General features: G+C 41.3%; 1 protein-coding gene across 1 annotated transcript in view; it reads right to left on the reverse strand.

Moving 5' to 3' along the window:
* Positions 1-6,926: 6,926 nt before the first annotated feature.
* ecpas (Ecm29 proteasome adaptor and scaffold) overlaps positions 6,927-12,490 on the reverse strand; it is a 100,730-nt gene continuing 95,166 nt past the window's right edge. The window contains exons 45-49 of the mRNA XM_055632447.1: positions 11,203-11,344; positions 10,775-10,880; positions 10,593-10,681; positions 10,433-10,504; positions 6,927-9,709 (exon numbers count right to left, since the gene is read on the reverse strand). Coding sequence (XP_055488422.1) covers positions 9,570-9,709; positions 10,433-10,504; positions 10,593-10,681; positions 10,775-10,880; positions 11,203-11,344 — 549 coding nt within the window. The 3' untranslated portion in view covers positions 6,927-9,569. The remainder of the gene's footprint in view (positions 9,710-10,432; positions 10,505-10,592; positions 10,682-10,774; positions 10,881-11,202; positions 11,345-12,490) is intronic.

Below are 12,490 nucleotides of genomic sequence, written 5' to 3' on the forward strand. Positions count from 1 at the left end.
TAACAACATGAAGTGTTTTATTTTGTCTCAGGCTCAGAAGCAGACTCAATGAGTGGCTGTTAAACATTGAGCTTTTGACATGTCTATTTTCACGGTGAGGCAAGCCAACTGAGAAGCAAAATATCTCTTCATTGCCCAAATTACCGACTCATGACTGACAGTCAAACATATCTTTACAATATTTTTGTAATTAACAAACATAAAAAAGAAAAAAACAAGCAGCACTTGAAAGTACCTGATTTAGTTTTTTCTCTGATTGAAGATTAATCCTCATTCCTGGATATTCTATCTTGGATGGTTGTCAACATTTGTACGATGTTTTTAGTCTTGCATTCAATACTGTTCATTTTTCTTGCTTTGTATTCACCAGTGCAGTTGGTAAGAACATGGTCATTGAAGCCTTAAGGGAGAGATTCAAACTCATGGCCAACACAGTTTGATCACAAAGATGGATGTCAAGTTTTGTAAAACTTTGAAAGGTTGAATCAATATGTTGAAAAATATATGTACATAATTCCGTGGTGCAGGGAGTGGATGCGAAAGTGGGCTAACATCAAACTCATGTGAATGGGTGATCATTGGTCGGCGTGGACTGGGTGGGCCGAAGGGCCAGTTCCGTGCTGTTTTGCTAAATTAAACTAAACAACGAGGTGTGCTTCACCACAAAAAGCGAGTTAAAGATTCCACGTCTATAACGAGAGTTAGAACAGTGGTGGCAGATTTGGGGCCTGAATGAAGTATTAAACATGAGTTATCACTGACGTTAAAATGAATCAATGAGATAGACTATCCAATTCAATCCTCGATGAGACATTGTTTCCAATGATAGGTAGATTGCTTTCCCAGATTTTAAACACAGGCCCATCCTTATTTTTAAACAGTGACCCTTGGTTCTAAATGTTCCACAGGGGTGAACATATTTTCAACATCCACTCTAGTGTATGTGATGAGACACAATGCGTCCACAACTCTTATGTAATTTCTTGTGGCCTTGGGCTGAGCAGTTGCCAGACCAAGTTGTGATACTTCCCAATCAGACATGTTCTATGGTGCATCTGTAGAAATAGGTACAGTGCATTCAGAAAATATTCAGCCCCCTTCACTTTTTTCACATTGTGTTAAGTTACAGCCTTATTTTAAAATTGATTAAAATCATTCATTAATCAATCTATCAATCATCAAATACCCCAGAATGAAGAAGTGAAAACAGGTGTTTAGAAATTTTTGCATTGAGAATTTCATTAAAAAAAAATCGTGATTTTCATTAAGGGGGGTGGGGGAGATAGGGGGAGGTGATGAGTGGGGGAGCAGGGGGATAGAGAGGAGGTGGGTAGGGAGGGGAAAGTGGGGGAGGTGAGAAGGGAAGGGAGATGGAGGGAGAGGAGGGGGGAGGTCGGGAGTGGGGGATAGAGGGAGATGAGGGCAGTGGAGGAGGTGAGGAAGGAGATTGGGGGATAGAGGGAGGTGAGGAGTGGGGGAACAGTGGGATTGAGGGAGAGGAGGGGGTAGGGAGGGGAGAGAGGAGGGAGTGTTGAGGGTAGAGGAAAGGTGAGGGAGGGAGAGGTGTGGGGAGTGGGGAAGAGGAGGAGACAAAAGAGGGAGGGTGAAGAGGAGGGGGAGGGAGTGCTGGGGGATGAGGGGGAATGGAGTAGGGGAAGAGGGATGACAAGGGAATGGAGGGGTAAGAAAGAGGAGGAGAGGAAGGGGGTGAGGGGAGGAAGCAGAGGAGGGTTGGTGGAGGGTGGGAAGAGAGAGGATAATGGAGGAGGGGAATAGGGGACTGACGAGGTAGAGTGCAGCAACTGGTGATGTCCATGAATCGCACTGTAATAGTGGCATTTGTGATTTTTTTAAATGGCATATGGATATCTAGGGAATGGAGGGAGTTAGATAACATGCAGACAGAGAAGATTAGTTTAACATGGCATCCTGGGTGGCACAGCCATCGTGGGCAAAAGGCCTGTTCCTGTGTAGTATTATTCTATGTTCTAATTGGGACATTGGTCATCCTGCTGGCTTGGATCCATCGGATGGAAAGATTGCATTTGAAGCTGAACTCTGTCACTGTGATTTTCTTCCGAAAACTGTAGGATCAAGTCCCATTCAAGATATTTAAACATAGAGCCTAGGCTGATATCAAATGCACAACCTCTTCCATATAAGACAGAGACAGCATACACATTACACTGCATTATCTGTATGATCGCATGTCATCTGGCTTGGAAAGGCATCAATGGGTCCACATCTTGCAGCGCATTGCATACTTTCACAGTCTCTAGCAGTTTAAAGTGGAGACTCGCCACTACCTTCTCAAGGTCAATTGATATTAAATGCTGGTGTTCCCAATGATGCCCACTTGCCATAAACCCAAGTACTAATGTTGAAGACCCACTGAACAATGTGGTACTGCCTGCCAGACAAGTTATTACATCATACATAGACAAAAATGCTGGGGAAACTCAGCAGGTGAGGCAGCATCTATAGTGCGAAGGAAATAGGCAAAGTTTTGGGTCAAAACCCTTCTTCAGACTGATGTGTGGGTGGGGGGGCGGGGAAGAAGAATGGAAGAGGAGGAGCCAGTGGGCTGAGGGAGAGCTGAGAAGGGGAGGGGAAAGTAGGGACTATCTGAAATTAGAGAAGTCAATGTCATACCGCTGGGGTGGAAACTGCCCGCGAAATATGAGGTGCCGCTCCTCCAATTTACGGTGGTCCTCCCTCTGGCCATGGAGGAAGCCCTGGACAGAAAGGTTGGATTCGAAATGGGAGGGGGAGTTGAAGTGCTGAGCCACCGGGAGATCAGGTTGGTTATTGCGAACTGAGCGGAAGTGTTGGGCGAAGCGATCGCCAAGCCTGCGCTTGGTCTCACCGATGTAGAGCAGCTGACACCTAGAGCAGCGGATGCAATAGATGAGGTTGGAGGAGGTGCAGGTGAACCTCTGCCGCACCTGGAAAGACTGTTTGGGTCCTTGAATGGAGTCAAGGGGGGAAGTAAAGCGACAAGTGTAGCATTTCTTGTGGTTGCACGGGAAAGTGCCCGGAGAGGGGGTGGTTCGGGTGGGAAGGGACGAATTGACCAGGGAGTTACGGAGGGAGGGATTAAATCATACGTCTTCTCCAAATAGGCAAAAGGGATCCCAGGGGACTGTTAGGAAGTACAGAGCTCTTCAGGAAAGATGTCAGTTATCCTTTCCAAAGCATCAAAAACTGGATAATATTTTAATTCAGATTTACAAGAGCATTTATCCTGATAAACAGCTACATTCTAACTCTGACTATACAGCTACCGTGGTTATTTTAACCATTCTATCGACTTTTTTATAGAAATATAATTTATTCGAACCATCACCAAATATGGGTTAATGAATGAAGAGGTGTGATCAACTGATGGGGAATAGCAGGTTTCCTGCAGCTAATAAAAAGCAAGCATGACATGATTATAGACCTAAACTAATCTCACTAGGAGAAAAAAAAAACAATTAACAGAATTTACACTTATATTGGGTAGCAGCACAAATTTAAGACTGTTTGGAAACAGGTGAAAAACTAAAAAGCAGATTAATTTTAACCAATGTTGTTGTGTGGGAGCACTGATTAAAAACCTATTTTATTGTTCACCGTACAAATATATAGAAAGTTTTCGAATTGTATTTTCCCAATAAAAATGTCCAAATTATAGGATCTTTACTTCAAGAAAGAACAATACATTTCTTGTTTTTAATATATTGATGACAAAAAAGCGAATAAAATACAGAACACTAAAGCAGTTACAGGATCCTTGGCCCATGATGTCAGTGCCAACACCTTGATGCCAAATTAACTTGTCCCATTTACCTGCACATGGTCAATATTCCTCCATTCACTGCTTGTTCACATCTAAATGCCTTTTAAACGTTGCTGTTGCATCTGTTTCCACCAACACCGTTGACGGAGTATTCCTGGCTCCAGGCATATGTGCGAATAAATAGACACCTCTTAAATCTCCTTCAAACCTTTCTCATCTCAAAGCTATGTCCTTGAGTATTTGATAATTCCACTCTGGGAAAAAGACTGTTTATTGGTTCTTAGACTGTCTTAGAATTTTAGAAATCGTTAGGCATTCTTTAAATTCTGGGAAAAACATTCTGACTGTCTACCCCATCAATGCCTCTGATAATTTTATATACTTTTACCAGGTCTTCTCGCAAACCTCCGGTGTTCCAGAGAAAATAATCTTTGTCAGTTCAACCTCCCCCTGTAACTAATACCCCCAAATCCAGGCATCATTCTGGCAAACCTCCGCTGTACCCTTTTCAAAGCCTCCACATCTTTCCTGTAATGGGGTGACCAGAAATGTGTGTAATACATTGTTGTGTAATACAATTATGTTGTGTCTTGGGTCTATGTGTTTGTAATGTATGGCTGCAGAAACGGCATTTCGTTTGGACCTCAAGGGGTCCAAATGACAATTAAATGTATCTTGAATCTTAATACTCCAAATGTGAACAAACCAGTCCTATGAAGCTGCATCATGATATCCTAACTCTTATTTTCAATGCCCCGATTTATGAAAATAAGCATGCCATTTGCCTTCTCTACCATACTATCAACTTCTGTTGCCACTTTCAGGGAGTTATGGTCTTGGATGACAAGATCCCTCGATATGTCAATGCTGCTAAGGGTCGTACCATTAATTGCATATTTTCCCCTTACATTTAACCTCCCAAAGTGCAACACCCCACACTTGCTTGGATTAAACTCCATCTTCCATTTCTCCACCCTTTAATGTAACTGATCTATTTCTCGCTGTATAATTTGACAGCTTTCCTTACAGTCCAAGCAATCTTGGTGTCATCTGCAAATTTAATAACCCACCTCTTCTTGTTTACATCCAAGTCATTTATATATATACCTGACCAAGTAGGTCCCGTGGGCACTCACCCCAGAGCAAATGTGCCCCAGAAGGTAAATTATGGAATTTATGGAGGCAATCAATCCGGGGGGGGGGGGGGGGGGTGGGGGGGTGGGTGGGGGGTGGGCCGAGGACCAAGAGTCAAGATAGGACAATGAAATTCTTGCTTGCTTGGCTGTAGGGAAGTAGCTGTTCCTGAACCTGGACGTTACAGTGTTCAGGCTCCTGTACCTTCTTATCGATGGCAATGGTGAAATGAGTCTGTGGCCAGGATGGTGTGGGTCTTTGCTGATGGTGGCTGCCTTTTTGAGACAGCGGGGGGGGGGGGGGGGGGGGGGGGGGCGTGAATATCCCAGGGGGAAGGGGTGTAAATAACCCTGGGGTGGGGGCGAGGCTGTGAATAACCCAGAGGGGGGGGGGGTGGGGCGGGGGTGTTGGCTGCCCTTTTGAGGCAGCAGGGAATGTGGAGAACCCGGGGAGGTGGGGGGCGGGGGTGTGGATAACCCGGGGGGGGGGGGGGGGGGGGGGGGGGGGGGGGAGATGATTCGAATAACCCAGGGGTGGGAGAGCGGGGAGGGGGCTGGGGATGTGGCACTCGGCAGCTTGAGAGCCCATTATGATTGGTGCACTGAGAGTGGCATTGTGACATCATCATTGGAAGCTCCTAGAAAAAGGCTGTGAGAAGCGGTAACTGGTGAAATATAGGATGAAATCTTAAGTGAACCTGATTAAGACGCAGTGGGAAAAGATACGTCAGAATATGTAAAAATTTAAGCGCTAGCACGTAGCGTTTTGAGGAAGATACAAATAAAACGAACATACAACACACAAGATGAGACTTTTATAGGTATAGATATTACAAAAAGCAGAGGTCCTAGCACAGATCCCTGTGAAACTCCACTAGTCACAGACTTTCAGCTTAAATATTGTCCATCCACAACAACCCTCTGCCTTCTATCAGTAAGCCAGTTATTAATCCATATGACAAAGTTACTGTTCATCCCATGCATCTTAATCTTTTGGATCTGTTTACCATGGGGAACTTTGGTAAATGCCTTACTGAAATCTATGTAAACAACATCCACCGCCCTATCCAAATCGAACACATTTGTCACTGCCTCAAAAAACTCACTCGTCAGTAAGACATAATCTGCCATGTATAAAGTCTTGTTGTACAACTCGAGTTGAGTTTAAGACAGCAAAGGGGGTGTTTGTCACAAATAGCTATAACTTGAATTATATTGTATAAAAGTTATTTTTCATTGAAGAGAATAAGATGGTCTCTTGATATGTATAATTCAAATTCAGAGATCATTCACTGAACAAAGCCAATTTAGATATTCAGGAGTAAACCGCAGTGACACTGGGAGTTCACGCAATGCTCCAACAACTGTTCTTCTAGTCTGGCACTGCCATCAGATGTCATTCTGGAACAGCCGCAGGAAATAAAGCAACATGAAGAATGTGTGCGACTGGATTTGACAACAAACTCCAGCCTCCTGCTGGAATCATCTTCATTCTTGGGTCATCCTGTTGCCTATATTCTCAGGCTTTGTTCAGTTTATTTCTTGGACTTTAAAAACAAATTAGAGTGCAACAGAAAGGGAGAGCTCTGATATCTTCCTTTTAATGTGAGCACCCTGCATGCCATTTTAATTCCAATTCCAGATGGATTGACATGCAACTGTGGCGCTGAGGTAGAGGCCCGGGTTCAATCCTGACTACGGGTGCTGTCTGTATGGAGACTGTACGTTCTCCCCATGACCTGCATGGGTTTTCTCCAGGATCATCGGTTTCCTGCCACACTCCAAAGACGTATAGGTTTGTATGTTAATTGGCTTGGTATAATTGTAAATTGTCCCAGTATGTGTAGAACAGTGTTAGTGCGCAGGGATCACTGGTCAGTGCGGACTCGGTGGGCTGAAGGGCCTGTTTCCGCGCTGTATCTCTAAACTAGATGTCACTGTCATCTATTTACTATACACTGCATCTGACTTTATCTGGCAGCTGAAGGCATGAAAGGCAGAAATAAGTAATATAACAGAACAAGAGCATTTATTGATTTTGGCAATGTTAAAGTGTTTGTATACACCTTCCCTCACCCATAAGCAATGTCTCACAGAAGACCAAGCATAATTTTATTATACACATCATGCAAGCACAATTCATATGGACATTCTTCATGGGGCCCACCAGTTTCCTCAAACTTTTTTCAGCTCCCCAGTTCTAAATGACATTCATTGACACAGTGAATCCGATCCGTCTGATGTTTAACTGCTTTTATGAACGTGGATTAAGAATGTACATCCTTACTGTGCCCAATTAAGCAAGCGGGCTACAGGTGCTCAATTGTAAGGCCAAATAAGATTGTTACAGAAATTACAATTCTTACGCACACCTTTAGCTTCAGAATAAAGATTTAACCTGGCACTGGAGGCTGGAGTTGTTCACTCTGACCTGAGTAAATTAATCATCACCATTCATACAATTCCATTTAAAAGTTCATTTGAAACTATACAACCCTACAGCAGTTAAATGGACTTTGAATTAGGGTATTTTTCCTTCTTTGTTAGTCAAGTTCCAGATTTTTTCCAATTCTGTTGAGAACACGTTTTGATAGGCAGAACAAAATTTAGTTATCAGTACAAAGGATTACCAGTGAATGGCTGGAGCAGCAGCAAGTATTCCCCACATGGGGCATGGTACAGTGTTCATGGTTAGCAAAATAGTGCAATCATTCTTCATAGAAAACTTGAGGAAGGCCACTTTTCTATCTGGGTGTGGCTGGCGTCAATCGCTCCCCCATTCTAAGTTTAGCTAGAAATTATCAGGAACTCAAACAAGTGGAGCATCCTAAGTGACATATCGATCAATAAACCAACTGCCACAGACTGTACAATGCAACACTAATGACAACCCCAATAGCAATTACAAGTCTTTTCCCTCACATACTTACAAGAATAACATACTTCAAACAAAGATCACCGTTTATATAATTTATTTTAACGTCTCATTGCAGATCATTCACCAGCTACAGTGGGCTGACACATGCCAGGATTCAAGCAGTGGGCCAATCCTTCTATCTTGTGTACTAGATACTCCATCCAGATTTCTTAATTAGGAACAAACTGGTTGATCCGAGTAATGGACAAATGTAAAATCAAACCCTGAGCTCTAGATCACAGACTATTCTACCACTTTGTCTTTCTAAATATTTCAGAATCAACTTTATTTAGCGTTTCCCTTGATTCCTGCAAAAGTGCAAGTGACCAACAGAATCATACGATACATCTTACAATCTAATGCATGGGAAGGAGAATTATAATGCACTACTTCCTGATGATCTAGTGCATATATGAAACAAAAAATGAGCACTAGCACTCTTTATTACTCCACACTGATGGAAAGTTAGGAGGGCTGTTGGCACAGATGTCAAGAGTATCTGATGGGAGCCTTCTGGATTGCTTTTCAAAATCCGGTTATAATAAAGAAACTGAAAACTGGTCATAGCTTAATGAATTAACTTAAAGTATTAAGAAGTTTAAAAAAAATAAAAAATTACTGAACACACATGAAGTTTAAAGTTATTTTTGTTTGGGTTGGAGGAGAAAGATTGCAGCTTAAAAGTCCAGCATATATTCTACATACTAAAAATATACAAACTCCAATTCAGCTTATCTAGAGAACAAATTAGAAACAGTAAAGAGAAATGGGAAATCTTGATAATGAGCTAATAGAGTCTTTAAAAATCAAATATTTTTATGTATACTGCAAAAATACTTTGCAATATAGCTAGTTGAACCCCATCCCCAGTGTAAAATGCAATGGTGAATTTTCAGAACTATTAAAATAATTTCTGACACCACTTCCATTTCACAGTAGAAATGGTGCAGAAAGATATAACATGGCAGCAATAATATTTAAAACATTTTTAAATATTTTTTTCCTCTTCAAATGATGCAAAAACTGTACTAAAATATTTGAAGCAGCACGGAAATCCAGACATGAAATAAGAAGTGCTAAATGTTTAGTCAGCTAAAGGGAAGGAGTTAACTGCTAAAATCAATTCTGGAGTGGCAAAAAAAAATTGATGTCTAAATGTTATTTTGGACTGCACCACCATGTGCAATAATTATATTACAAATGCTGCCACAACACAGTGTTCAGTGGCATAAATGGAGCCCATTGCACCTTTGACAGCTATTTTTTCCATCTTTCAAATTCAACATAATCTAATATATTTTTGTTGCAATTAATTGGACTAACATTCAACTTCACTAAACTTGGCTCCAACTGAATTGATGAGTGCACCTCATCATTACACCTCCAACTCTGAACTATTGCTTGACACAGTGCATTAAATGTTTCACAACCAAAGCCCTCCGCCTCTGTGATTTCCTGCTTCATGGGAGGAAGACAAGACACAGAGATATAATGTGCATCTTGTGCAGATATGAGAATCTGCAAAACACGATTAACCGAGCACACACAAACCAACATCAGAAAATGGAATTCACCACACTCGCACCTTTTCTAAGTTGCAGGTACAGCATTTCACTTATACTCTTAAACAGGCCAACCTGACAACATACGAAGCAACATTTTAGGTCTAATATATCCAAACTAGATAGAAAGAATCGGGGTTGTCAAGTCTTCAGATGAAGAATAGGTCATGGCAGGTTTACGGGACACTTGCAAGACATTTCTTAAGGTCTGAGGCTCTATCTTTCAGTTCTGGCCTGTTGTCTGATTCCATGCTGGTTAGAGCCTTCAGAATTACATCCCTCTTTTCAGATGTTAAAGTTGCCCACTGATTAGTCTCTGGAAAAGAAACATATAGTTGTAAACAAACTTTTAGTAGAATGTATGATCCATAAGAACAATAGGAGCAAGCTGTAGAGAGTATGGTGAAGCCATACCTGGTGTTGTGCACACAATTTCATCCCCATACACAAGGAAAGGTAATTGTGCCTTGGAGTTACAGTTGCAAAGATTTAATTCAGTTGATCCTTGGAATGGGATGATTGGGGTGTTGTTTTATGCAGAGATTAAGGAACATTGGCCTATGTAGTTTAAATGAATGAGAAACAGGTTTCTGAAATATTCAACTGGGTAGAACACTGAGCTTATGTTTTCTTGAAAGTTTAGAAGTCAGAAGCAGTCTCAGAATATGTTTTGGCCAATAGAGGAGGAATTTCTTTACTCAATGAGGGAAGAGACAGAGACTAAGACTTTTGCCTCCATCACAGTGCTTGGTGAACTCACTGTGGTGGATGTTAATTTGTGTTTATTGTATGTTTTGTTATTTATTATTATTGTGTATGACTGCAGGCAACGAAATTTCGTTCAGACCGAAAGGTCTGAATGACAATAAAGGAATCAAATCAAATCAAATCAAATAGGTTAGTAAACGTTTGGAATTGCATAACTCGAAAGCTTAAGATACTCTGTCGATTGAATGTACTAAAGGTGGAAGTGGGCAAATATTTGGAAGAGAGTATTTCCAAATATTGTATTGTGTATAATTGTATTTTAATTACTTACCCTCAAGTTTTTTAAAGAGAAGTTCTAATATTGATAAAGCTTCTGCCCGGACTGAAGAGTAGCTCTTGTTTTCTTAAAAAAAGGAAAAGTTAAAACCTGTGAGTTTATCTCCAAACTATTCCTGTAAACCAGGCAAAACCTCAACCTTTATTCAACTCACCTAATGGGAAGGTGAGTGCAGAGAAAGTATCCTTTAAGATCTCAGATAATGCACTTGTGTCTTTGTTGCCCTGGCTGAGAAGCAGTAAACTGCAGGAACAAATGTAGCTGTTTGTTACCGGGTTTCATTAACAAAACCACTGATCAGATTGCAAGCACAAAATATCGCTTAACTCTTCTTACCCCTGGAAGTAGGTGTTCATTGCTTGGAGCACCCCTAGTTGAACTTTCCACGTACTTAGCTTCAGCCTTTCACACATTAAATGACACAATTCAACTTGGTACCGAGCTGCAGACAAGACAAAATATACACTCTGTCAAATCACCAGGATGATCTAAGAATGCAACAAAGTGGGAACAGAGAGGAGAATTGCGCAGATGAGATAAATGCCAGACATGTTTAAGTTAAATTAGATTAACTATGTATTTTTGTATAAAGGTATTTATTTTAGTGCCCTATCTAGACAGTTGCCCATACTTATCACTCAAGTACAAATGATTACACTAAAAAAGATTGCTTAAAAATTGTGGGAACTTTCCCAACGTCTGGATATGGCAGCTGAGCATTCAGTGAATGAGAGAACATTACACAATTTACTGTAATATCCTACTCTGTGTTTCCGGAGTTCTAGGCCAGGCCTTTCCAAGAGTATCAAAAGCACAAAGCAGATATTCCATCCGTAGTTCTTTCTCTCTCGGCTCCTCCTCCTCTTCCTCGTTATCTTCTTTCCTGGAAGATCCCGTTGCTGTGCTCTGAAATGGAAAATTCAATGTTCAAAAATCTATTCCAAGACTTTTCCTATTTGGCTTCAGAGATTCAACATGTAATTATATAAATCCTAAGCAATTCACCCAAAGTGGTTAACGTTATGAAACTTGGAAATGTTGGGACAACATAACTTAATTTCCAGCATCTGCAGTTCCTTGCTTCTAACTTAATGCTGCTCTCTCCACATTGAGTCACAGAGATTATATACATCATGGCCAGGTGTACTTTAGGATTAAGGTATTGAAAACCACAAACTATATAAAGTTGTTTCTCATTCCATAATATATATTTTAATTTATCCTTGCCAATCTTATCCTTTTTCTTGAAGAGATTTAAGGATTATCTCTCGTGGGCAGAGAAAGTTAGTGAAAGGCATGATTAGGATGGTCAAAATCACAAATTTATTGAATAGGGTGCGTAAAGAGAACCAATTTCTAGAGGTGGATACACCAATAACCAGCAGACAGAATGTTTATGATCATAGAGTCATAGAGTGATACAGTGTGGAAACAGGCCCTTCGGCCCAACTTGCCCACACCGGCCAACATGTCCCAGCTACACTAGTCCCACCTGCCTGCGTTTGGTCCATAACCCTCCCAACCTGTCCTATCCATGTACATGTCTAACTGTTTCTTAAACGCTGGGATAGTCTCAGCCTCAACCACCTCCTCTGGCAGTTCGTTCCATACACCCACCACCCTCTGTGTGAAAAAGTTACCCCTCAGATTCTTATTAAATCTTTTTCCCTTCACCATAAACCTATGTCCTCTGGTCCTTGATTCACCTACTCTGGGCAAGAGACTCTGCATCAGTAAAGGAAAAAGAAACAAATTCATAGAATATTTTTTTACTGGCAGAAGAGCTTGAGAAAATATTTGACAGTAGCCTTGAAAAAAATTAGTAAGGGAAGTGAGATTAGTTGGACAGCTCTATTAAAGTGTTGCAGAGGTTGTAACAGCACCCCGTCCCTTGAAGGCCACTCTGATCCCTATCACTGGCTAACAGGCTAGGAGATGCCAATCCCCAACACCATTAGTAAGAGCCAAGTCCAATTAGCTGATATTGGTTTGGCTATCTGAAACTTGTCAACCTACTTATAAAGCCCAGTCATTCTGGTGAGAGAAGTCCCT

The sequence above is a fragment of the Leucoraja erinacea genome, chromosome 3 (genome assembly GCF_028641065.1).
Source record: "Leucoraja erinacea ecotype New England chromosome 3, Leri_hhj_1, whole genome shotgun sequence".
In the NCBI taxonomy this organism is placed as follows: domain Eukaryota; kingdom Metazoa; phylum Chordata; class Chondrichthyes; order Rajiformes; family Rajidae; genus Leucoraja; species Leucoraja erinaceus.